Below are 27,514 nucleotides of genomic sequence, written 5' to 3' on the forward strand. Positions count from 1 at the left end.
ACATTATGGTCAGAACCTTCTGCGTCTGGTCCTGGATCCGACTCATAAAGATTCTGGGCATCAGTGCAGATCATTTCCTCGTCTGGATTCACAGAAGCGCTGGAGTCGACCTCTGATTCCCAGGCTATAGTATGAGTAAACAGCTCTGCAGACTCAACCATCTGTTCTACCTCATACTCAGACGGGCAGCTGGAGATTTGGGAGCTGCGAGGAAGCAAGTGCGATTTGGGTGACACCTTTGAGGACTGGAGTATTTGTGATGTTGAAGTTGATGTGGAGGAGAGCCCACTTAAAGGAGCACTTGATATCCGTTGAAGCACCTGCTGTTTTTGTGCCTCATCTGGAATTTGTAGCGATTGGCGTGGCCGTAAGAAAGGGATCTTATCACATTGTCCGCTAAAAGAAGTAGACATTTTAGTTTGGCTGGAAGATGGTCTTTCTTCTGCACCTACCCCACGGACACAACCTTTTTTCCCCTTCCCAACACGCCTATTCCCCTTTCCACCAGCAGCAGGCCTTTTTCCACTCATTTTGGTGGTTAACTAATTCACAACTCTGGAGTTGTTTGCACAAAAAAACAATGGATGGTAACCGAGCAGAGCTGAGTGGCCAAACTGTGGTATTAGGCCAAAACTATTGGCTGGGTTAGATGCAGAAAAAAAATATTTTTAATTTGCAACCTGATGGAGGTCAGTATAGATGGACTAATAGACCAAGTCCCACACACCGCTAGAAGCCCAAATATTTTTTCAGAGCTAGATGCAGAAAAAAATTATTTTTAATTTGCAACCTGATGGAGGTCAGTATAGATGGACTAATAGACCAAGTCCCACACACCGCTAGAAGCCCAAATATTTTTTCAGAGCTAGATGCAGAAAATTTTTTTATTCAATTTGCAACCTGATGGAGGTCAGTATAGATGGACTAATAGACCAAGTCCCACACACTGCTAGAAGCCCAAATATTTTTTCAGAGCTAGATGCAGAAAAAAATTATTTTTAATTTGCAACCTGATGGAGGTCAGTATAGATGGACTAATAGACCAAGTCCCACACACTGCTAGAAGCCCAAATATTTTTTCAGAGCTAGATGCAGAAAAAAATTATTTTTAATTTGCAACCTGATGGAGGTCAGTATAGATGGACTAATAGAACAAGTCCCACACGCTGCTAGATGCCCAAATATTTTTTCAGAGATAAATGAAGAAAAAAATTATTTTTAATTTGCAACCTGATGGAGGTCAGTATAGATGGACTAATAGACCAAGTCCCACACACTGCTAGAAGCCCAAATATTTTTTCAGAGCTAGATGCAGAAAAAAATTATTTTTAATTTGCAACCTGATGGAGGTCAGTATAGATGGACTAATAGACCAAGTCCCACACACCGCTAGAAGCCCAAATATTTTTTCAGAGCTAGATGCAGAAAAAAATTATATTCAATTTGCAACCTGCTGGAGGTCAGTATAGAAGGACTAATAGAACAAGTCCCACACACTGCTAGAAGCCCAAATATTTTTTCAGAGCTAAATGAAGAAAAAAATTATTTTTAATTTGCAACCTGATGGAGGTCAGTATAGATGGACTAATAGACCAAGTCCCACACACTGCTAGAAGCCCAAATATTTTTTCAGAGCTAGATGCAGAAAAAAATTATATTCAGTTTGCAACCTGATGGAGGTCAGTATAGATGGACTAATAGAATGATGCTATGCCCAAAAGATTTTACTTCACTAGGTGCAGTAAAAAAATTGGTATTCTATACACAGGTGGTATATCTTGCAACACAGATAGGCTACTCCACTGACTAACACACTCTGCAATAGGCCAAAAAGGATTAGCTTTGCTAGATTCAGCCAAATGCTGTGAAAAAAACTTGCACAGCACTGGCACAGACCTGCCTGGCAAAAACTGATAGGAACTGATGTAACCTAGTCCTGAAAAGGACTCCAATTACAATTAGTCTTTACTCCCACAATCTATCTATTTAAGAGCACAGACCTGCCTGATAAAAGTCGTAGGAAATGCTGTAACCTAGTCCTTAAAAGGACTGCAATCACAACTATTCCCTACTCCCAAGCAATCTGTATATTTGTGCGAAAATTGGCTTGAAATTAACAAGGTATAGCGCACACAGCAACAGCGGTGCCGTCTAACACGCAGCTGCAGCAGTGAGAAAATGGTGGCGACGGGGAAAATGGCTTGGTCTTATAGGGCAAGGACATGTGACATACACTGCCAATCACACATGCCCTTGCTTGTGTGAAAAAAAGCACTTCGCTCCGTGTGTGCGCTGCTGATAGGCTGACAGATTGCACCTCCCCACTGCAAATGCGGGAAAGAGAAAAAAAAATGGAGATCTTCATTGTTCCTGCAGAGATCCATCCCCTGCCCCTCCCCCCGCCCCGCTGTACACTCAAACTGCGTATTAACATTAATTTTCATCATTACTGAGAAAAAATCCAGTTATGATTTTGGTGCACGAACAGTTATCGAACATAACCTCGAACAGCCGAATTTTTCTCAAATTGTTCGTGTTCGCCGACCGGCTCGAACACCGCCCAAAACAGCTCGAATTTGAGATTGGCGAACAGTTCGAGTAGAACAACGCTCATCTCTACTGGGGTAGCCAGGCCGCTCCCGGGATATAGGGCATGGTGAAAGGCATGACTGCAGCAGCGGTGGCGCTGGCGGGGGTTGAGGCAGTGAAGCTCTCCTCCGTATCCGACATCTTCCTCCCCCCTAGTGGACCGTGGCCTACCTTGCGATGATCCTCTTCCGTAGGCCGCGGCTCCGCAGTGGATCGTCAGGGTTGAGGACCTTCCGTCGCGCTCCTGTGACGTCAGCGTCTGCTGGGCTCCTTCCAGGACCTTACGCGACGTCTGGACGTGAGGCGGAGCTTCAGTTCTCGCGCGCTTTCGGAGTCCACGCCCCTCTTCTTCCCGCGCGGCGTCTTCAAGATGGCGTCCAACGGCGGGAAAACTCCACGGATGGCGGGAAGAAGGCAAAAGATGGCGTCGGATGGCGGGAATCTTCACGGATGGCGGGAAGAAGGCTGAAGATGGCGCCGGTTGGCGGGAATCTTCACGGATGGCGGGAAGAAGGCTGAAGATGGCGCCGGATGGCGGGAATCTTCACCACTGGTAAGTTTGAACAGTCTTTTTCAGGCACGCAGTACCCGGTGGTTGCGGGCACGAAATCCTGCCGACTACGCCAAAAGTTGACGCGCCCTGGGCCTATGTGATGTAGCGTTGCGCACGCAGGGACTACCCGGAGCCGGATCTGATAGGGGTAGTAGTCTCGTGGCGGTGACCCGGTCCGTGCCCAGGGAGTCAGACTAAGTGGCGGTATATTAGCAGTAGATGTAGGACGACTACGCCACCCGTTGAATCCAGCTATGGAGCTGCCGCTGCAGGGCAGACCGCTGAGGCCGGTGGAAGGATGGTGCAGCGTGGATGGTATAACCCCCAACGGGAGGGGTATGGCCTCAGGGCAGCCGACGTGGATGATGGGGGTAGCAGGAATCACTCAGAGACGATGCGGTGTAGTTCAGGGTCTTTACTGGTGACAAAGATAGACCCTCCCGGAGTACTGGCTAGCGGTCGGGGCCTGGTCAGTCCTTGAGCTGATGGGATCCCCCTTGGCCAGTCGGAGTTGTAGGCCTCCCCAACTAATTGTACTCTTCTGGCTACCTTGCTAGAGGCGGGTAAAGGTAGCCCACGTCCCTGAGTGTACCGTGTGGTGCTCACCCGTATGGCCGGTGACTCGGGGCCTTCTAGTAGCTTCCGCTCCACGACGGCGGTGCTGGTCCCACTCTTGTGACCGAGCCTTCGGGTTTCTGGGCCAGAGAACCTGAAATCCCCTGCCGGTCGGTTTCTGCTGCTGGGTAGGAGTTAGTCCCCACAGCCTCGGACTCCGGGTCCGGTAAGAAATCTTCAATCAGGGCGAGCTCTACAGCTTCCAGCCCTGACCTCCTCTTAGCATGACTCCCACAGAGCTCCTGATCTTTCTTTCCTATTACTGCTTCTCTTCTTCTCTCTACTCTTCTCACTAACCCTGCCTCAGCCCCAGGTTTATATAGGGGAAGTCCTTCCCCTCCCAGGACTGGGCAGGAGGTGTGGCATGCATAGGATTCCTGACCAAGAGACCTCCCACCTGCTCTCAGACATAACATTGCTGTTACTGTGGAAACCAGACCCCTGGGGTGCCACACTTACAATCTACAGGAGAGAGAGAGGACCCCGCTGATGATAAGAGCTTACAATCTACAGGAGAGAGAGAGGACCCCACTCACCATAAGAACTTAAACTCTATAGGAGGGAGAGAGGACCCTGCTGACCATAAGAGCTTACACTCTACAGGAGAGAGAGAGAGGACCCAGCTGAGCATAAGGGCTTTCCATTTACAGTAGAGGGAGAGAGAGAGAGAAAGAGGACCTCATTGACTCTAAAAGCTCACACTCTACAGGAGAGACTTACCCAATGACTCGACATGTAAAACGACTCTGTTGTACAAACTGTCAACCGCTAGCTGATCAGTGATGTCCGAGGTACTGACCACCACTGTACAAGGTGTGGTAATCCACTAGATGCCATAGCTGCAGGGCATTATGGGGAAGCCCATTCAGCAATGCAAAAAGAAATTAGACTGCTCTCTGAGGCTTCAGCAGTGTGGGAAATGGAGCCATAAAAAAACAAAAATTGAATCTCAAAAAGTATGAAGTCACGTGAAACTGCAAATTTCAGGAAATTCAACTAGAACTTCATCATCAGCGACTTGGTCCGCTTATCTCTATCGTGTATGTGGTTATTCCTCAGTATTCTGCACCCATGTAAACTCCTGACCAATAATTTATGGCAGTGTGCCACCTAGGGTTGCCATAGGCTTTCAATCACATTGAATCTAGTTTAAAAAGTAACAGCAAGTGCCATAGAGAGAAGTAAGGAAGAGGTGTAGAGAGTATGCTCACTAGGTGAGGTGGATCCTCTAAGCCCAAGGTCCAGGTGGGCACTTGAGCCATGGGCGTAAGTGCAGCAGCTAGGTGGAGCAAGCGGAACATAGACATCTGAGGGACTGGAAATGACAAGCAAGCCGTAAACATCCAGGAGAGCGCAGGCAAGCTGGCGGGATGCTGGAAACTGTTGGCAGGTCAGAGACATCCAAGAGACCACAGACAAGCATGAGGGATGCTGGAAACCACTGCCAGGGGTGAGACATCCAGGAGACCACTGGCAAGCAGGCGGCATGCACGAAACTGCAGGCAGGTGGAAGACATCCAGGCAGATTGCAAAGTGGAGGCTCAGACAGTCTAATACCATGGAAGCTGCACACAGACTGGAAGACATCCTGAAAACCACCGATGGACATGTAGAATGGGTCCTAGAAGACCAGGGGCAGGTAGCAGACAGAACTCCGGAGAAATAGGAAAGTCTGGATACCTTGGAAGCCACAGAAAGCAAGGAAGACATCCTGAAAACTGCAGGCAAGTTGCAATACTGGAAACCACAGACAAGTAGGTGAAGTCCTCTTGCCTCCTGCCTGGTTCCTGGCGCTCCACACCCGTTTACAGGGTACATCTAGCGGATTTAGAGGTAGGTAGGAAGAAGGCCGACGAGACCTTGGTATGAACAGTTCAAATGGTTTACAGCATCACAGATGAAGGAATCACAGCTTCTCCAGCATTTAGCTGCAATACTGGTTTTCCATTCAGGTGCCAGCTGGATGGCAACGGGACTGATACTCTGATATTGGACAAGGTTTGGCCTTGCTGCAATGGGCTCTAAAAAGACTGTCTGGGAAGGTACTTAATCCTAGCAGTCCTTGTACCCTACACCTCACATCTAGACAGGCTTGACTCTCTCTAACCGCCAACTCTCAACTGCTCCCTGGTCACCATAATAACCAGACTATAGACGATGCTGATCAGACATCCTTCAATACAGTCCATTGCCAACCCTTATACCACCACCTGCTGGTCTCCAGTGCTATTACAGAGCAACAATTTACATTTAATTTAACAAAATTACACCAGGCAACACATCAAAGCATGACTTATTCCACGGGTTCATATGAATGCAGAAATGTTTGTAATGGCCCCTTTTGGGTCATTGCACATGCGGGTGAAACATCCATATTGCACATGTTTAATAGTCAGTAGCAAGATATTAGCAGTGAACATAGCACCACAATGATCTCCAGACTGTCAGCTTTTCAACCATCTTGTTTGCACCGATAACCTCCAAAGATTCTTTACAGCAGTTTCTTAGTAACCAGCCTGAAAAAAAAATCCCGTTCAAAAGGGGCAGATATTTAGAAATTCACATCCAGGTTCACGACGTGCCATGATTTCTTAAAACCATCATTTTAGAAACCATTAGAGCTTTAGCCATGAGAAGAAGAAAAAAATTGTTCTTTCATAGATGGCAGGAGATTTGGGTCCCTATAGAAACCTTTTCACAAGGGAAAGTCATTATGTATGAGAATAGGTTGGAGAATAAATTGTCTTTAAAGTCGACATTATTAAAGAGGAGATGTAAAACCGTCACGAGGGAAATGGCTTATTGGTTTTCAAGTGACTGTTACTTGATACCTCCATGAAAGGGCTTAGGATCAGATAAGTAAAGGGGATGGTAAATAAAGACTGGAGAACTTGACGGCTTGGTCCTTTTCAGCAGCAATTAATGTAGTCATGTCTGACACTATGAAGAGGCTTGTAGAGCAGTGAGACAAGAGGCCACTGGTCGGGGAACCACCAAGGACGTGAGCAGGCATTTCACCTCTCTCTAAAGAGAAGAATCATCTAAAAAATGTGAATGTCTAACCTTAACCCCTTCTTGCATTAGGACACAAATAAACATCCTGGGCAGGGGTTCACATGTGTGGTGGGGGCTCAGGAGCTTAACTTTCTCCACGTGTGTTAGATATTGCATAGTCGGCTTTTGTGTCCTTGCAGCTGTGGCTGGAACTGAACAGAGCATTGGCTGCAGCTGTTAACCATTTAGAAGCCTCTATCAATCTCTGCCATGCACATACCTCCTTGAGCTCCACAGAAAACCATGAGTTTTCCTACATATTGCAATTTCAGTATGTAGTTCTTAAACGCCCATATACTCACCTAGTCATGCCTCCTGACAAAGGCTGGTCCAAAACGCGCGTCGGGGCTGGCGTGAAGGTGTTCTGCATAAGTTGGTGTCTGTATAAGGTATTTGTTATTCTAGCATTTATTTCTTAGGATTGTGCATTCTTCTAATATGTACATGCACCTTTGACACCCCCCACTTGGATAAGTAAAGGATTAAAATACCATGTGTTATTATGACCATTGATTAAATATGATATACCTACCATATATGGCACTGCTTTTTCCCAGGGTGCCCCTCTCACATGATTTTCCCTCACATATGTGCATCCCTGTTTCTCCTTGTCCTGTATATATTTGTTTAATAAATTTTGCTACTTTTTGATTACTTTGGACTATTGATCGTCTTTTTTTCGCTCTTCCATACTGCAAAGGCAGTATATAGTACAAAGGATCAAACAATCGCACAATCAAGTCGGCAACAGGGACTAAAATATTATGTAAAAATATTTTTTAACAATATAAAGAAAAGAAAGGAAAAATTCAGAAATGAAGAAAGGAAAAAAATAAAAGTTCAGTATCGATGCATTCATTAATATCTGATGTAAAAATTAGTAAACCCGTATAGTAGACATTGAAAAGTGGAAAAAAATTGAAACACTAGAATTGCATATTTTTGGTCACCACACGTCCTAAAACAATTTAATAAACAGCAATCCAAAAAAATGATGTACCTCAAATTGAAATCAATAAAAAAGTCAGTTTACCACAACAAAAAACAAGCTCTCAATGGAAAAGTAGAAATATGTTATGTGTCTCGGAGAAGAGCAACACAATGAAATTTTTTTTTTACAAAGTTCTGAATTTTTTTCACCACTTAAACAGAAAAAAAATTGTTGCGAGTTTGCAATCACCATAACTGCACTGACCCAGACAATCCTGTTTATCTCACACTAAATGCTGTAAAAACAAAACCCAAAAAACAATTTCGAAATTGCATTTTTTTTCCCCATTATATCCCTATTGGATTTTTTTGGCCACAAAAGAAAGCTCTCACATGGCTATGTTAATAGAAAAATGTACAAGTTATGGCTCTTAGAAGAAGATTTTACAAATCTAAGCTGTATAAATTTGAATGCTTATTGGATGAAGCAGATCAGATGATATGTAATTGTGTAATGAGGGAGAGTAGCCTAAGCATACAACTAATCTGCATAAAAATGAGGATATAGCCAAAATACTCACTTGCTTAATAATTCTGCACACAGTGCAGAGCTGAATTCACAACCACACTGCTCATTATTCCTGTATAATATTCCCATGCTGATGCTTCTGAACATGTGCTACATAGAGAAAGGAGAGCAGGAATCCCTCATATTTCTGTGTATTATGTATAAAAGACTTCATAGCGGCTCGTCTTTACACACTAGCTCAGACAAATCTAGCCACAAATGGCCAGAAATTGTGCATTTTCTCAACTACATATACTTGACAGCTTATTCTTACACGTGACCTGGAGCGACAGGTATGTTTATAATGATAAGTCAAATGTAACTAACTCTGATGATGTATATAATGGTCCTAAAGAAATGTATAAAGACAGCAGTACAACAGTACAAGAGGAGAAAAAGGAAGACCATGGCACAGCTCTGACTGTAACTGTAAGGCCAGGATCACACCACCATATTTTCTCTCTTCCAAGAGAATCCGGCTAAATAAGCTAATCACACCCTGATCAGACTTTGATTACAGTGAGATCCGATTTTCTCAGATATGGAGAAGATGGAAAAAAATTCTGTGTCAGTCTGTGAAAATCTGTCTTATTCTGACTAGGCTGCAGTTGTTGGGTGCTTGAGACTCCGTTTCTGTGAATGTCTCTATGTATCAGTACTCACACGAAGAGATTTCATCAGATAGCTTGACTCGACTGCAGAGGCATGTATAAAGATCCCATAAAAAGGTTTATTTTCAAGCTAAATTCTTGTAGTTAAGCACAATTGCAGTAGGTAAAAAGGCTATTCTGATCCAGACATGCAAAGATATGAGCCTCATAAAATGACTGACACACAGAGAATGAGGAAGAAGGGAGGGGTTACTGACATCAGAGCTAAAGAGGTAGACAGGGAGAGAGGGAGGACAAACTTCTAAAAGGAGTAAACCTTATTGCATAGCAGAGAAACAACAACAATACAACGCTGTACGATTCCCATGTCGTGGGACATGACTGGAATGCACTCAGATGTCGTTCGAGTGGTGTCCAATTTTTCCCATGGACTCAATGACTTGCATGGCTGAGGAATAAATGAAACATGTGCATGGCCCCATAGAATAACACTGATCTGAGTACAATCCCATGTTTTACATCGTAGAGCTGCGTGGCATTCGGGCATTAAAAGTGCAGCATGTCAGCAGTTAAAGGGGTTTTCAAGGACTTCATATCAGTGGGGTTCGACACCCAACACCCTCATCCCAAGGATCAGCAGCTTGCAGTACCCATGGCGGCTTGGTGTTCTCAGTGTAAAGAGCAAGAATAGCACAGCTGTGTAATGACCATTTTCTGGTACTGCGGCTCAGCTACTATTCTCTTCAGAGCTGCAGCCCCTGAGCGCGGCCACTACACTGTATAAGTAGCTGTGTTGTTCCAACTCCATATACTGTACATCTGAACACAATAGAACATTGGAACAGCTAAGGATAAGCCTTCAATGGCCTGGACAGCCCCTTTAAAATGACGCATGCTACATATGTATCGAAGACAAATGTATTAAACTGTAAATTATATTTATTTAAATATTTATTGAAAGGATATACCATAATTACCATAATTATACATATTACCGACAGAGGGAGGCAAAGTTGGCATTTCTCCCTCTTCTACTGCTCTGCCGATAGTAGTAAAATTTATTCGGTATCACTTGCGGTTATTTGTGAAAAAATCGGAAATTTGGCGAAAATTTTGAAAATTTTGCAATTTTCAAAATTTTAATTTTTATGTCCTTAAATCAGAGAGATATGTTACACAAAATAGTTAATAAATAACTTTTCCCACATGTCTACTTTTGGAACCAACATTGCGGGACCACTCCTGGCACATAGCACCGGGTGTCAGCTGTAACAATCAGCTGACACCCGGCAGCGATCTCGCCCCCACCGCTTGTGTGTGGGTGAAGTCGTCAGGGCGTACTAATATGTATGAGGCCAATAAGGCCCAGGGCACAGATAGGTATTAGTATGCCCTGGGCCAGAAAGGAGTTAATGAGAAAAAAAATTAACTTTTTAGAAATTACAAAATGGCTGCAATGAAACAAAGAGTGAAAAATTTAAAGGGGTCTGAATACTTTCCGTACCCACTGTAAGTACCTATGTGATGTCATTAGGATGTGCAGTTTTCTCGCTCTGGTCTCTATTTGCTACAATACATTTGCTTTATCCTATGAATTATGTCATGTTCATTTAATGAATTTCTATCCTGTATGTCTCATTCCTCCTGAGGTTTCCTATTTTATTGGAGTAATTTTGTGAGCACTTTGAGCAGTTTTCTGGATTGATATATAACTTGGTCACACCATCACGTTTCTTACCTGTAATTCTGTTTTTCATTTCCTATGTGGAATCTGTCATACTGCGAATGTGCATGATTGCCTTCCCAGTCCATTAAGTCAATCCTCAGCGAGTACTGCCTCTGACTGGTAATTGCGAATATAAACTCATTCCCCAGCCAAAATTCACCAGATGGACTGCCAAACCCCTAGAGACAAAGTGGGAGAAAAGACACATTTATCTTCTGAGTACAAAATATTTTAATGATTTTTTTACAAGGTCATTATGAGTTATATTACATGTGTATTCCTCATTGGATGGACAGGTCAGTCTTTGACAGACCATATAACTTTTGGAGCTGCGTGTTGTGCTCCAGAGCTCCTCTTCCTACTGTACTTCTGAGCATAACCATTGTTAATAATTTTCTATCTATCTATCTATCTATCTATCTATCTATCTATCTATCTATCTATCTATCTATCTATCCTTTTGTTTTTCAGGATTAGGCCATGTTCCCACTAGCATAAATACATTGCATTTTTTCCACTGCAATTTTTTGTGTGCAGAAAAACCACAGTTTTTGAACATTCAAACAAGTTCAAATGGATGTGATTTCATGAAAATTCATGACCACTGTGCATTTAAAGACTCTGCAGAATACTACATTTTTTGGTTCATAGAAGTCTATGGGGAACCTGAAAAAAACACAATTGAGTTTTAAACTGCAGAATAATAATGTTTTTGCACTAAGAAATAAAACACATTTTAAAAAGCACTGCATCAATTCTGCATAAAAATGCATAAAAAAATAAAAAAGCAACAAAAAATAAGGTAAGCAGTTTGTTATTGCATATTTTGATGATAAAACATGCTGAAAATATGAAGAAAAGCATAGTGGAAAAAATGGAGTGCAGCAATTCTACATGTGGGAACATGGAGAAAAAATGAAAAAGGTTGTCCAGGCTTGGGATTCAAGTCTGCAATCACTTTATGTGACTGCTGACTTGTGAATCTTCACAGCACGCACAGTGCGAGCTGTCAGGATTCTCTGGTGCTGGGAGTAGGCAGTCATGTAACTAGACGTATCCACAAATGTATCCGCATACGTGTAGTTGACCCGTGACTGCATGTATGCAAATTGCCTCACCTGCTCGGAGACCAGCAACGGAGAATTCTGACAGCGTGCACTGTGCCTGCTGTGAGGATCCACATGCTTTCAGTCACATAGAATAACAGCAGACTTGGACCCCAAGCCCTTTAACACAAGCTAGAAAGGTCTGTTTTAGAATACCTACTGTCATATAACCTATGAGTTAATTCACATGAAACAGATTAGTTGCCAATTTCTTCGTGATCCCAACCAAATATGCATCATAATTAGCGATGAGCGAACACTAAAATGCTCGGGTGCTCGTTGCTTGGGTCGAGCACATTGGAATACTCGGGTGCTCGACTCGAGCAATGAGCCCAATTTAAGTCTATGGGAAACTCGAGCATTTTTCAGGCGGCTCCCCCCGGCGGACGGCAGAGGGCCTAAAAATTGCCCAAATCGATGGGAACAGTGCTCAAATGACATGGGAACAGCATGGGGAAGACCCGTGGAAGCATTTCAGACGTATTACGTCACTTTTATGGACTCACAATTAAACATGCAAAAACTAAACCAAAATGGATTTTCCTGGAAAATATGTTAAGGTACATTCTTTCCAGGGTAATGACTTGCATAAAAGGCAAAATAAATAACCAAAGACAAAAATACTCCTCCACACCTTGGGCTATGTTCACATGTAGCATTTTTGATCCGTTTTTGCACTTTTGCATTGCTTTCAACCGTGACAAATGCATTCACTGGGAAATGTAATTTTAACATTTTACAACCTTATCTGGGCATGTGGTGTGTGAAACATCATCAGACACATGCTGTTTCATTTACGAAGGAGGGACTCTGAAAGTCACAAAGCCTATTTTTATAGGGCCATCAGGCGGCGTTTACTATTTTTAGAGAGCCGGCTATGCTTTGTGGTTCCCATTATTAAAGAGTGGGTCTCCTATACTGTTATTGCATATGCAGTGAGTGGCAGGGCTGCCCAAAATTTGGACGCATCCCAATACACCTTTGAAAATTTGGACGCGCCCCAATACCCCTTTAAAGAGACTTAGAGGAGGGCCTCCTGAAAACAATGTTCCCATTATTAGGAAGTGGGTCTTCCATAGTGTTGCCTATGCAGTGAATGCAAGGGCTGCCAAAAATTGGGAGGCACTCCAATGCCTCCTGGAAAAGACGTCTGGGGGGGCCTCATAAAAAAATGTTCCCATTAGATAGGAGCGGGCCTCGTATACTTGTAATGCCCATGCACTAAGTGTATGGGCTGACAAATATTTACCCCTGGGGGGTATACATGATCATACTGTATAAAAAATCATAAACACCCTTTAAAAAAAATTATGTGGGTGTTGCATCACAGTCCACGGTCACCCTGGTGATATGGTGGTGGAGGATGAGAATGAGGAGAAGGAGGAGGACAAGAGCAAACAGCCAAAATCAGGAAGCGTAAACCCATGTGTGGGTGTGAAAAGGTGCATGGGAATACACCTCCCAAAAAAAGGACACTGGATTTGAGTTTATGTTACGCTGCTATTATTCGGTGGTGTTGAGAAGTCTGGCCCAATCCAGCCCTTGTTCATTTTTATAAGAGTAAGCCTTTCAGGATTTTCAGTTGACAGGCGGATGTGCTTATCAGTTATAATTCCACCAGCGGCACTAAAAACCCGCTCTGATAAAACGCTAGCGGCAGGGCAAGCCAGGACCTCCAAGGCGTAGAGCGCAAGTTCATTCCACATGTCCAGCTTGGATACCCAATAATTATAAGTCCTAGAGGAATCACGGAGGACGTTGTTATGGCCGGCAAGGTACTCCCTCAGCATTTTCCCAAACTTTGCACGCCTTGTGAGAGTACCCTGTGCCACGGGGCCTGTGCGATGGGAGGGGCTGACAAAACTCTCCCAGAACTTTGACAGTGTTCCCATTCCTCTGCTGGATTGGAGTTGTGTCTCTCTCGCCTGTACTCCTTTGTTGTCCAATGAACTGTGACCTCTGCCGTCAGCGTTTTCAGATGGGAATTTTTTTTAATAGTTCCGCAACAAGGGCCTTCTGGTACTGCCCCATTTTTGTAGACCTGTCCGCCTCAGGAATAAGAGATATAAAGTTCTCCTAGTAGCGTGGGTCTAGAAGTGTCAGCAAACAGTAATGACTGTCACGCAAAATTTTGAGAACGCGAGGGTCATGGGAAAGGCAGCATAACAAACTCAGCCATGTGTGCCAGACTGCTAACAGGCAAGACTTCCATGTCCTCACCAAGAGGACGACTGACCATGCTCTCCTCCTCCTCCTCCCTGTCCTCAGGCCATCCACGATGAACAGACGGTATGACAGTTGTGCAGGTAGTACTGTCTGTAGCGCATGAAAATAGCTCCAGTTCTGCCTCCTCCTCCTCTTCCTCATTGCTACCCAATCCACGTTGGGATGAGATGAAGCTGGGCTGTGTGTAATCACCCTGTATGGTTCCTTGCTCCATCTCATCGTGCTCCACTTGCAATGCATCCTCTTTTGTGAGCAGAGAGTGTTTCAGAAGACAGAGAAGCGGGATGGTGACGCTAATTATGGCGTCATCGCCGCTCACCATCTTGGTGGAGTCTTCAAAGTTTTGGAGGATGGTACATATGTCTGACATCCATGTCTACTCCTGAGGTCTTATGTGTGGAGTCTGAACTGAATACCGACAGCCTTGTTCATGCTGGTACTCAACAACTGCCCTCTTCTACTCACAAATCCTTCCCAACATCTGCAGTGTAGAGTTCCAACACGTGGGGACATCACACACCAGTCAGTGAGCCAGAAACTGCAAATGCTGCTGAAGCACGGCAAGGGTGGTGGAAGCTGTAGCTAACTTTCTAAAATGGGCACACAGGCGGTGTACTTTGACAAGCAGATCTGGCAGCTCCGGGTAGGTTTTAAGAAACCGCTGACCCACGAGGTTAAGCACATGGGCCAGGCATGGTACATGTTTGAGCTTGCCTTGCCTCAGAGCCGCCACCAGGTTCCAGCCATTGTCACACACGACCATGCCTGGCTGTAGGTTCAGCGGTGTCAGCCACAGATCTGCCTGCTCTTTCAGAGCAGCTATCCACAGCTCTCCAGCATTGTGCAGTTTGTCACCTAAGCATATTAGCTTCACCACATCCTGTTGCCGCTTGGCTAAGGCGAGTGAGGAGGATGAGGTGCAGGAGCTGTAGACTGTGGGGGCAACCCTGATTGACCTAAGGCCCACAATCCTTGGCGTCAGGAGGATGTGTTCCGTCCCAAGGTCTCACTGGGAGACCCAGTGTGCCGTCAGCGAGATGTACCGTCCCTGCCCATAAGCACTTGTCCACGTGTCTGTAGTTAAGTGGACTTTCACAGTAACTGCATTGTTGAAGGCATGGCTAATGTTGTGGGACATGTGCTTGTGTAATGCGGGGACGGCACACTGGGAGAAATAGTAACAGCTGGGAACCGAGTACCGAGGGACAGCTGCCGCCATCAGGTTACGGTAAGCTTACGTCTCCACGAGCCTAAACGGCAACATTTTGAGTGCAAGCAGTCATGAAATGTGGTTATTTGGTAGTGTGGCCTGTGGGGCGTTGGCTGCATATTTGCATTTGCATTCCAAGGATTGGAGTATGGACAACTGAATGCTGCACTGAGACAAGGACATGCTTGCTGATGGTGCTAGTTGAGAGTGTGCAACAACAGGTGCAGGGCAGGAGGCATCTTCGCACAGGAGATTGGCTTGCATGCACAACAGTGGTGACACCCGCTGACACTGTTCTTGGACCCTAGGGTTCGGCCCACAAAGTCGGGTGCTTTGCTGCCATGTGCCTGATCATGCGGGTCGTGGTCAGGCTAGTAGTTTTGCTACCCCTGCTGATGCTGGCCTGGCAGGTGGTGCAAATGGCCTTTTTGGGGTTATCGGCAGAGTCTTTAAAAAACAACCAGACTCGGGAAGATTATCTGCGGCCACCACACTGCTTCATCCTGCCTGTTGGGGTGCTCTGCCTCCCCCCACCGTGTGCTGCTGTCCTCGCTCTGCATGTCCTCCTGCCAAGTTGGGTCAGTTACTATATCATCCACCATCTCATCTTCCACTTCTGCACCCTGGTCCTCCTCCTGACTTTCTGGCAATTGTGTCTCATTATCATCCACCTCTTGTGACACTTTCCCACCGTCGCCGCTCAAATATTTGGACATCGCTAAATGCGCTCTCCTCTTGCCCTGCTTCAAGTGGATCAGGCGAGAGGCCGAATCTATAAATGGAAAAGTGAACAGCTCTTCGGAGTGTCCAAGTGTGGGATCCGTTGTCTCCGGGCACTCAGCATGGTGGGAAGAAAGAGGATCAGGGTGAGGAATATGCGGTCCAGACTAACGGCTACTGAGACTTGACCGTGTGGTAGAAAAGGCTGGTGGTGGCTAAGTGACTAGAAGCATTTTCTTCAATTCAACCAATAACTTTTTCACACTGCTCTGTGTTCAATAGTGGTGTTCTGCAGTCCCCTATTAATTGGGACAGGAAGGTCGAGAGAAGATGTGGTTGTTTGTTGTGGCACAATTTCAACTTGCCCACGGCCTCGGTCTCTGCATGCACCATCACCATCACGTCCAGGTCCCCGTCCCTTTCCACAGGCCTTGCCCATTTTAAATGGAGGACAATATCTTCCATGCTCACTACAAATGGCTGAATTTGGAGCAAACTTATATGTGATCCGTAAATAGCTGGCCTGGCCTTAACAGCAAGCTGGTGTCAAAAACTTTGCTGACACACTGCAACAAAATTTTAATGGAGGGCAGAAATGGCAGAATTTTCAGCGCAATTATATGTGATCCGTGTGACGGACAAACCACAGTTTTAAATAGCTGGCCTGTAGGTAACTATTTTTAACAGCGCCAACCTCGTGTCAATAAGTTCGCTAACACACTGCAACAAAATTTCAATGGAGGCCAGAAATGGCAATATTTTCAGTGCAATTATATGTGATCCGTGTGATGGACAAACCACAGTTTTAAATAGCTGGATTTTTAGCGCTGTAATATGGAAAGGACCTGGCTGTATTCTGCTGTGCCAACAAGCAAATGGCACAGAAAAACGGCGTTCTCTGGATTACTTTTTAAACAAATCAGGATAAAGATAAAAAGATATTATTCCTGGCCCCTGATACCTGGGGCTATTTCTACAAATATTTGTAAAAGCACCAGCAGACAGAACTGGAATGGACCCTCTTGCTATATTCACTGCAGTCTGCTATATACCCTGCCTGCCTAGCACTGATATCTCTGCAGCTGGATTAGTCCTCAGAAGGACTGTTAGTTGAGATGGATATATATACAGTACAGACCAAAAGTTTTGACACACCTTCTCATTTAAAGATTTTTCCTATTTTTTCATGACTATGAAAATTGTACATTCACACTGAAGGCATCAAAACTATGAATTAACACATGTGGAATTATATACTTAACAAAAAAGTGTGAAACAACTGAAAATATGTCTTATATTCTAGGTTCTTCAAAGTAGCCACCTTTTGCTTTGATGACTGCTTTGCACACTCTTGGCATTCTCTTGATGAGCTTCAAGAGGTAGTCACCGGAAATGGTCTTCCAACAATCTTGAAGGAGTTCCCAGAGATGCTTAGCACTTGTTAGCCCTTTTGCCTTCACTCTGCGGTCCAGCTCACCCCAAACCATCTCGATTGGGTTCAGGTCTTGTGACTGTGGAGGCCAGGTCATCTTGCGTAGCACCCCATCACTCTCCTTCTTGGTCAAATAGCCCTTACACAGCCTGGAGGTGTGTTTGGGGTTATTGTCCTGTTGAAAAATAAATGATGGTCCAACTAAACGCAAGCCGGATGGAATAGCATGCCGCTGCAAGATGCTGTGGCAGCCATGCTGGTTCAGTATGCCTTCAATTTTGAATAAATCCCCAACAGTGTCACCAGTAAAGCACCCCCACACCATCACACCTCCTCCTCCATGCTTCACGGTGGGAACCAGGCAAGTAGAGTCCATCCGTTCACCTTTTCTGCGTCGCACAAAGACACGGTGGTTGGAACCAAATTTCTCAAATTTGGACTCATCAGACCAAAGCACAGATTTCCACTGGTCTAATGTCCATTCCTTGTGTTCTTTAGCCCAAACAAGTCTCTTCTGCTTGTTGCCTGTTCTTAGCAGTGGTTTCCAAGCAGCTATTGTACCATTAAGGCCTGCTGCACAAAGTCTCCTCTTAACAGTTGTTGTAGAGATGTGTCTGCTTCTAGAACTCTGTGTGACATTGACCTGGTCTCTAATCTGAGCTGCTGTTAACCTGCGATTTCTTATCCTCAGAAGCAGAGGTGACTCTTGGTCTTCCTTTCCTGGGGCGGTCCTAAGGTGAGCCAGTTTCTTTGTAGTGCTTGATGTTTTTTGCAACTGCACTTGGGGACACTTTCAAAGATTGCCCAATTTTTCGGACTGACTGACCTTAATTTCTTAAAGTAATGATGGCCACTCATTTTTCTTTACTTAGAATTTGTTTTATGGCAAGAAAAAAAGCAGCTAACAGTCTATTCAGTAGGACTATCAGCTGTGTATCCACCAGACTTCTGCACAACACAACTGATGGTCCCAACCCCATTTATAAGGCAAGAAATCCCACTTATTAAACCCGACAGGGCACACCTGTGAAGTGAAAAACATTTCCGGTGACTACCTCTTGAAGCTCATCAAGAGAATGACAAGAGTGTGCAAAGCCGTCATCAAAGCAAAATATAAGACATATTTTCAGTTGTTTCACACTTTTTTGCTAAGTATATAATTCCACATGTGTTAATTCATAGTTTTGATGCCTTCAGTGTGAATGTACAATTTTTATAGTCATGAAAATACAGAAAAATCTTTAAATGAGAAGGTGCGTCCAAACTTTTGGTCTGTACTGTACAATTTTCAAAGTCATGAAAATTCTGAAAAATCTTTAAATTAGAAGGTGTGTCCAAACTTTAGGTCTGTACTGTATATTATATTTATATATATATATATATATATATATATATATATATGTTGTGGTCTACCTACACTAACTAATAAGCAAGCAAATCTCTCCCTGGCTCAGCAGCAGCACCTCTCCCTACTCTGTCTGATTCCGAAGTAGACTGTGACAAGCATGGCGGCGCCAGGTCTGATATAGACCTGATGACGAGCTTCGGCCAGCCAATCACTGTAATGCCCACAACCAACATGGCTACGGCATTACAGTGCATGGCAGGCAATCCCTGCATGTTCATTGGCTCTCTAAAGAGCGCCAAACATGCAGGAAGGGGACCTTAGCTCCTGCAAAGCAACCCCGGAAATACACGGCGAGCGCCGAGCATCTCGAGCAGTGAGATGCTCGGCCGAGCATGCTCGCTCATCACTAATAATAATATTCAGTTTGGTTCATATTAGCCAATGCAACTTATCTGCGGTATCCTCAGGACGTGCTGCAGACATTTTTCGAGAATAAGTATCCTCTGTTAAGGATCCTCATCTTTTGGCCAGAGTACAAAGGGGTTACGAAAAGCATCTCCCACTCTGGAGGACCCATGTGTCCTGCATTATATTGACAGTACATTGGTTGAATTGACACTGTAAAATGCTATTTCAAGTGCTGCACAGTAGTAAGTATAAAAACTCCTAGAAGGTAGTAGAGCAGAGCGTTACAGCAGTTTAGGTAATTTCTGGCCAGTGATTCACTAGAAATAAGCTGTGGCACGTTGCAGCAGTAACTGGCAAAATTAAAAAATCATCTTGGAGCTGTAAATCAGGCTTTAGTTCATTATAAAGTATTTACATAGCTGTTCATATTTTTCTTTGGATTACATCTATTTAAATCAGTTTTAAAGGCAAACCTCCTGTTCTGTTTATATTTTCCATAAAAATCTATGGTTAAAAAAATGTCAAAACATCCTGTCAAATCTATGTCCTACTGCCTCCGGCTCTGTTGCCATGCAATGACGTATTTTGACAGTGGCTATTGCTAGATAATGCAAGGTTGTTTCAGATTTAATTTTAATATTGCTGGGACTTGTTGTCCCACCTGTGTTCCTGCAGAGAGCTGGTTATTAGTGATGAGGGAGTATGTTTTGTTAACCCTTTCGCCGAGTATACTCGGGCGAGCACCGAGTAGTTACAGCTGCTCAGTCTTATGTTTGAATCGCTCCCGTGTGCATGATTTGCAACTGTTTGACAGCTTTAATACATGTGAGGAATGTGTAAGAAATGGACATTCTTCACGTGTATTAAAGCTGTCAAATAGTCCCAAATCATGCACACGGCAGTGATTCAAACATAAGACTGAGCAGCTGTAACTACTCGGTGCTCGCCCGAGTGAACTCGGCGAAAGGGTTAACAAAACATACTCGCTCATCACTACTGGTTATCTGTTGCAATTATCTTTGTTATGTAAGCCATGGGTAAGGGGCTCTTTCCCATTTAAACCTCTAGTACTCTGTCACAAGCTGCCAGTTATAGATTAAACCCGACCTGGTTCTGTCCCTATACCTCTTGTTTTTTAATCCTTTGTGCTATATTCTGTTGCTAACCTCAGAGTGTTCCATAATCAACAAATAAGCCCTATCCACAGAATAGGTGATAACAGATATAATCCCTGTGTGTTCTGCTTGTAGGGATCCCCATAATTGCAAGAACGGGGGTCCCGAAGTCCCTTTTGTGAATGAGCATGTGCGACCACTGCTTCATAGTGCAGTTTTTATTTGTTACACTGGTCTTGAAAAAATAAAAAGTCTCCATTATTTGATATAAGCAACAATACTGGCAGTTATATTTCACCATTTTAACAAATTAGGCCTATTATAACAATTTTGCCCAAAGTTGTTGCTTTCTTTTTCAAATCAGGCCCAATAAGGAAATGCATTTGTTGTAATGTTTATATCAGCTAATATGTGTACAGTGGCTCTGTCCATGGTAGTCTGGTAACGAATAGGCTTTCCGGTAGCTATTCTAACTCAAGTCCCAGTAGAGCCCTGGCCTTCATTCTTTATCTGCTGTAGAAGGATAAAGACTTATACAGGGGTCATGATTGGAGTCATCAAACTAGCTACTAGTAGTGTTGAGCATTTCCGGGTTACTCAGGCGGGAGCTCGGGTCTCCGCCCTGCATGTTTGGCGCTCTTTACAGAGTCAATGAACATGCAGGGATTGCCAGCCAGTTACTGTAATGCCGCAGCCATGTTTTTTGTGGGCATTACAGTGATTGGCTGGCCGCACAGCGTCACCTCGAGTATTTAAAACCAGGCGCCGCCATCTTGGACACAGTTGCTCCGGATCAGACAGTGTAGGGACAGCGCTGCTGATTTAGGGAGAGATATATCCTGCAAAATAGTTAGTGTAGGGTCTGTAAAGGCTGGCAGATCAAACAAACAGTCCTTCTCAGGACTAATATCCATCCCAGGTATATCAGGCAGGCAGGCAGGCTGTATAGGAGACGCAGTGGTTATACCAGCAAACGCTGCATTACAGTCCTGTGTGCTGCTCCTGTTGCTGAAATTGCTGGACTTAGCTCCAGGTCCCGGGGGCCAGGAAAAATCCTTTTTTTTATCTAAATCCTCTTTTTTTTTTCCTCCTTCACAATGTACAAATACCCATCTTATTAACCTTTTGGTGCCCCCCCCAAAAAAAAAAAAAGTGTGCCTCTGATTTTTCAGACACAAATATATCTGTTGAAAATAGTCTGGTGTAGGCCAGAGAAATAGAAGTGTGGTTTTGCAGTTCTATGGGCCATTTGTATCTAAAAAAAACAGTTTGAGTGTGTCGCTCACTGTTCAGCCGCAAATATATATATATTTTAAAAAGCCTGGTATACACCAGTAAATTAGAACTGTGGTTTTGCTGTTCCACGGTAAAAAATCTCTATTATTCAGGTTTTGGCAGTTTTTTCCGTAAAGAAAAACAGTAGTGTCTCCTGACTGTTGTGACACAAAAATATATCTGTTGAAAATAGTCTTGTGTAGGCCCGACATCCCAGTGTGGTTTCGCAGTTCCACGGGTCAAATCGCTGTACTATCCAGTTTTGGGCCTTTGGTATCTAAAAAAAAAGCAGTTTGAGTGTGTCGCTCACTGTTCAGCCGCAAATATCTCTATTTAAAAAAGTGTGGTATACCCCAGTAAACAATAACTGTGGTTTTCCTCTTCCACGGTTCTAATCTACTCTTTATTACCCTTTTTCCATTGATAGTGCAAGTGTAAGCTATTTTACTTCATTTACAATGGGCAAGGCGCGTGGCAAGGGACGTGGAAGTGGACGTTCTGGTGATGGTTCGTGCAGAGGACGGGGCCGTGGCCAAGATGAAAATGTGCCAGAACCAACAGCCACATCTTCTCGCTCCCACTTCTTGACCGAATTACTAGGGAAGCACAGACCAACACCAGTATTGAGAACTGATCAGTGTGCACAGGTTATTAATTGGATAGCAGACAATACTTCCAGTTACCTGGGCACCACCACCTCCGGTCTGTCTTCCACACGGTCAACTCTTAGTAGCCGTGAGTCTCGACCACATACTCCTCCTCACCCTGATGCTCCTTCCTACCACCATGCCGAGTGTCGTCAGACAGCAAGTGATCCCACACTTGGACACTCTGAAGAGCTGTTCACTGGTCCATTTCCATATTTGGGCCCCTCGCCTGATACGCTTGAAGTGGTGGAAGAGGAGATCCCATGTTGCGATGCCCAAATATTTGAACAGCCACGGCCACAGGAAGTCGACGTTGGCAATCTGTCACAAGAGGTGGACGATGACGAGACACAATTGCCAGGAAGTGAGGAGGAGGATCGTGGTGCGCAAGTGGAAGAGGAGGAGGTGGTGGATGATCTAGTAACTGACCCAACGTTGAAGGAGGACATGCAGAGTGAGGCCAGCAGCACACAGGGGGAGGGAGGCAGAGTACCCCAACAGGCAGGAAGAAGCAGTGTGGTGGCCGCAGACAGAAGGCAGGCAACCGTTCCCCGTAACACCAACACGAGGGACGTTGCCAGTATAAGCGGTAGGTCTTCCAGAGTCTGGAATTTTTTTAAAGACTCTGCTGATAACCCCAAAAAGTCCATATGTTCCACCTGCCATGCCAGCATCAGCAGGGGTGACAAAACTACCAGCCTGACCACCACCAGCATGATCAGGCACATGGCAGCAAAGCACCCGACTTTGTGGGGCGAAACCCAGGGTCCACGACCAGTGTCAGCGGGTGTCACCACTGCTTCTTCCACTATTGTGCGTGCAATAGAACCCCCTGTTGTGTGTGCAAGGCAATCCCCTGTCCATACTGCATGTAAAGATGCCCCCTCCTCTCAGTCTTCATTTGTTATGGCAGTTTCTCAAGAAACAGCATCAACGTCCACGTCCACGTCCCACCGCAGCGTTCAATTGTCCATATCCCAGACCTTTGAACGAAAGCGGAAATTCGCAGCTAACACTCCACAGGCCACAGTCCTAAATTCGCACATTTCACGACTGCTTGCATTGGAAATGCTGCCTTTTAGGCTGGTGGAGAGGGAATCCTTCCGCAATCTTATGGCGGTGGCCGTCCCTCGGTAATCGGTCCCCAGCCGACACTATTTTGCCCGGTGTGCCATCCCTGCACTACACAAGCACGTGTCCCAAAGCATCTGCCGTGCCCTCAACAACGCAGTTACTGGGAGAGTCCACCTGACAACGGACACGTGGACAAGTGCTTGTGGCCAGGGACGGTACATCTCTCTGACGGCACACTGGGTAAACATAGTGGAAGCCGGGACCCAGTCGGACCTTGGGACGGAACACATCCTCCCCACACCGAGGATTGCGGGCCCTATGTCAGTCAGAGTTGCCCCCACAGTGTACAGCTCCTGCGCATCCTCCTCCTCCTCCTCCTCCTCCTCATGTTCAGCCTCCATCTCAGATATCACCACATCAGTTACAAGCTGGAAACATTGCAGTACTGCCTCCGCCAAGTGGCAACAGGCTGTGCTGAAACTCATAAGCTTAGGTGATAAACCTCACACTGCTTGTGAGTTGTGGACAGCTGTGAAAGAGCAGGCAGATCTGTGGCTGAGACCGCTGAACCTACATCCCGGCATGGTCGTGTGTGACAATGGCCGTAACCTGGTTGTGGCTCTGAGGCGAAGTGAGATCACACACGTACCATGACTGGGTCATGTGCTTAACCTCGTGGTTCAGCGGTTTCTTAAATCGTACCCCGAGTTGCCAGATCTGCTCGTGAAAGTACGCCGCCTGTCAGCTCATTTTCGCAAATCGGCTACAGCTTCCGCCGCCCTTGCTGTGTTGCAGCAGCGTTTGCAGCTTCCGGCACACCGACTGGTGTGTGATGTCCCCACACGTTGGAACTCTACCCTCCCCATGTTGCAAAGGATTTGTGAGCAGAAGAGAGCAGTTGTGGAGTACCAGCTGCAACAAGGCCATCGATATTCAGGTCAGACTCCACACATAAGACCTCAGGAGTGGACCTGGATGTCTGACATATGTACCATCCTGACAAACTTTGAGGAGGCCACCAAGATGGTGAGTGGCGATGACGCCATCATTAGTGTCAGCATCCCACTTGTCTGTCTTTTGCAACGCTCTCTGCAGAGAATTAAAGAGGAGGCATTGCAGCCAGAGTATGATGAGATGGATCAAGAAGCCGTAGCGGGCGATTACACACAGCCCAGCCTCATCTCATCCCAACGTGCATTGGGGGACAATGAGGGAGAGGAGGAGGAGGAGGAAGAACAGGAGCTGCTATCATGCATTGTAGACGGTAGTACCTGTACAAGTGTCATACCGACGGTTCAGCGTGGGTGGCCTGAGGACAGGGGGGAGGAGGAAGAGGAGGAGGAGGAGGAGGAGAGCATGGTCAGTCGTCATCTTGGTGAGGACATGGAAATCTTGCCCGTTACCAGTCTGGCACGCATGGCTGACTTTATGTTACGCTGCCTTAACCGTGACCCTCGCGTTGTCAAAATGTTGGGTGACAGTCATTACTGGTTGGTGACACTTGTAGACCCCCGCTACAAGGAGAACTTTCACTCTCTTATTCCTGAGGTGGAGAGGTCTACAAAAATGGGGCAATACCAGAAGGCCCTTGCTTCAGAACTCTTAAAAAAATTCCCATCTGAACACGCTAGAGGCAGAGGTCACAGTTCGTTGCAGAAACCAAGGCGTACAGGCGAGAGAGATGCAACTCCATTCCAGCAGAGGTAGGGCAACACTGTCAACGTTCTGGGACAGTTTTCTGACACCCGCCCAGCTTACAGGCCCTGAGGCGCGGGGTACTCTCACAAGTAGTGGAAAGTTTCAAAAGATGGTGAGGGAGTACCTTGCCGATCGTACCAGCGTCCTCCGTGATTCCTCTGTGCCTTTTAATTATTGGGTATCCAAGCTGGACACTTGGAATGTACTCGCTCTGTACGCCTTGGAGGTCCTGGCCTGCCCTGCCGCTAGCGTGCTATCGGAGCGTGTTTTTAGTGCCGCTGGGGGAATTATAACTGATAAGCGCACTCGCCTGTCAACTGACAATGCTGACAAGCTGACCCTTATCAAAATGAACAAGGGCTGGATTGGGCCAGACTTCTCATCACCACCAAATGACAGCAGAGTAACATAAAGTCAAATCCACTGTGTTATTTCGGGAGGTGTATTCACATGCACCGCTTCACACCCACACATGGGTATACGCTTCCTTGTTTCGGCTGTTTTATCTTCTTCTCCTTATCCTCAGCCTCCACCACCACTATACCACCAGGGTGCCAGCATTGCAAGTTCCTCCGTCCTTATTTTTGGCAGCTTTTGCTTGCAAGGCATAAGCAAATACTATGGGACACCCCCTCCCCAATAATGGGACATATGTTTGTAATATGCTGTACTGCATGGCTCTTGTAAGGGGCATTGCAAGTTGCAGCATACTTGAGCTTGTATTGCAAGGAATGGGGGAGGTACAATTGAACACTGCCCTGGGACTAGAACTTGCATGGGGATAGTTGCAAGTCTGCATCTTCTGATGCGGTAAGGATCACTTATGATGGGCACACTTTTAGACAGTGACCTGGGAGTCAGAAATGCTTCCAGGGGTCTTCCCCATGCTGTTCCCTTGTCTTTTCAGCACTTTATGCATGTGTCACACAGCACATGGCCAGATAAGGTTGTAAAATGTTAAAATGACATTTCACGGTGAATGCATTTGTCATAGTTGAAAGCAATACAAAAGTGCAAAAACTCATAAAAAATGCTACTTGTGAACATAGCCAAAGGTGTGGAGGAGTATTTTTGCTTTTGGTCATTTATTTTAACTTATACACAAGTCTTTTCCCTGGAAAGGATGTTCCTTAACTAGTGTTGAGCATTCCGATACTGAAATATCGGGTATCGGCCGATATTCGAGGTATCGGAATTCCGATACTTAATTCCGATACTTTTACAATATCGAATACCGGAATCGGAAGTTCCCATAATGCCTGCGCTCTGCAGTGTCTCTGAAGTATGACAAGCTGGATGGCAGCGCTCAGCTGAGATCCAGCCTGTCATCAGAATGCCATCCCAGCGTGGGAGAATTCTCCTGATCGTTTAAAAGCCGGCGGGCGGTAAAAAGCCGCCGGCTTTTAAACAATCACACAGCCCCATACTGCTTCCCAGCAGCCTCCCACCCCGATCCTCCGCTCCCCTCGCCACCTCCCATCCCGATCGTAAGTTAGGACCGGGCGGGGAGCGCAGCACCAAGGAGCGGGGAGCGAAGGACCCGGGCGGGGAAGCCGGCAGTGAAAAGACTTCACCGCCGGCTTTCCCGTTCTGTGCTGCGCTTTCCGGCCGGTTATTTCAAATGAACAGCTGAGGTATCAGGTGATGCTGATCAGCTGTTCATTTGAAGTAGCCGCGGTGCCCTCAGAGGGTTCACGTGAGTTCATGCTTGACTGCATTGCATGAACTCACATGAACTTTCCCACGGCCGCACAGGTCAGCCTCACCTCCCAGACGATCAGCCCGTCATGATTGGTGTGTGTGGGTGTCTGTGCGTGTGTCTGCGAGTGTGTGCGATGTCTGCGGGTGTGTGCGGTGTCTGTGCGATGTGTGCGGTGTCTGTGCGATGTGTGCGGTGTCTGTGCGATGTGTGCGGTGTCTGTGCGATGTCTGCGAGTGTGTGCGGTGTCTGTGCGATGTCTGCGAGTGTGTGCGATGTCTGCTAGTGTGTGCGATGTCTGCGAGTGTGTGCGATGTCTGCGAGTGTGTGCGATGTCTGCGAGTGTGTGCGATGTCTGCGAGTGTGTGCGATGTCTGTGCGATGTCTGCGGGTGTGTGCGTGCAGGCAGACATAGGCCGATGTGACACTACTACTCCCATCGGCCTATGTCTGTCCCCCGTCCACTCGTGCCAGCAGGATCAGCTCGATGGGAGCAGTAGTTCCCATCAGCCTGATCCTGCTATTTAAATCGCCCTACTGTGTCCCCAATAAATTTTAAATACATGTCATTGGTGGCCAGTGGTTGCCTACAATAAATTAGTTCATACATTACCTGTCCCCGCCGATCGCCACCTAAAATAAAGTAAAAAATAAAAAACTACACCTATACTCAACTAGACACCTAATACCCCGAAGCCATCGATCTCCTGTAATAAAATATAAAATAATAAACCACAACCTTATCCTTACCCCTCCGTAGTAGTCCACGAGTGTTCCACGATGATCTCCAGTTTAGAGCAGCCACATAGAATGTGACCGCTCTGAACCGCTAGAATGATGGGGCCGTAAAGCAGCCCCGTCATTGCATAAGCGGGTTCGCCGGAGTTCAGGCAGCGCTGCTCCGGTTAGC

At 45.7% G+C, this 27,514-nt stretch overlaps 1 protein-coding gene across 1 annotated transcript in view; it reads right to left on the minus strand.

Annotated features, from left to right (window-relative positions):
- ANGPT1 (angiopoietin 1) overlaps window positions 1-27,514 on the minus strand; it is a 490,004-nt gene that overhangs the window by 124,153 nt on the left and 338,337 nt on the right. Inside the window, exon 7 of the mRNA XM_073679768.1 lies at window positions 10,659-10,825. Coding sequence (XP_073535869.1) covers window positions 10,659-10,825 — 167 coding nt within the window. The remainder of the gene's footprint in view (window positions 1-10,658; window positions 10,826-27,514) is intronic.

The sequence above is a fragment of the Phyllobates terribilis genome, unplaced genomic scaffold (assembly GCF_046119375.1).
Source record: "Phyllobates terribilis strain yellow unplaced genomic scaffold, ASM4611937v1 Scaffold_4__5_contigs__length_816908805, whole genome shotgun sequence".
Lineage (NCBI taxonomy): Eukaryota > Metazoa > Chordata > Amphibia > Anura > Dendrobatidae > Phyllobates > Phyllobates terribilis.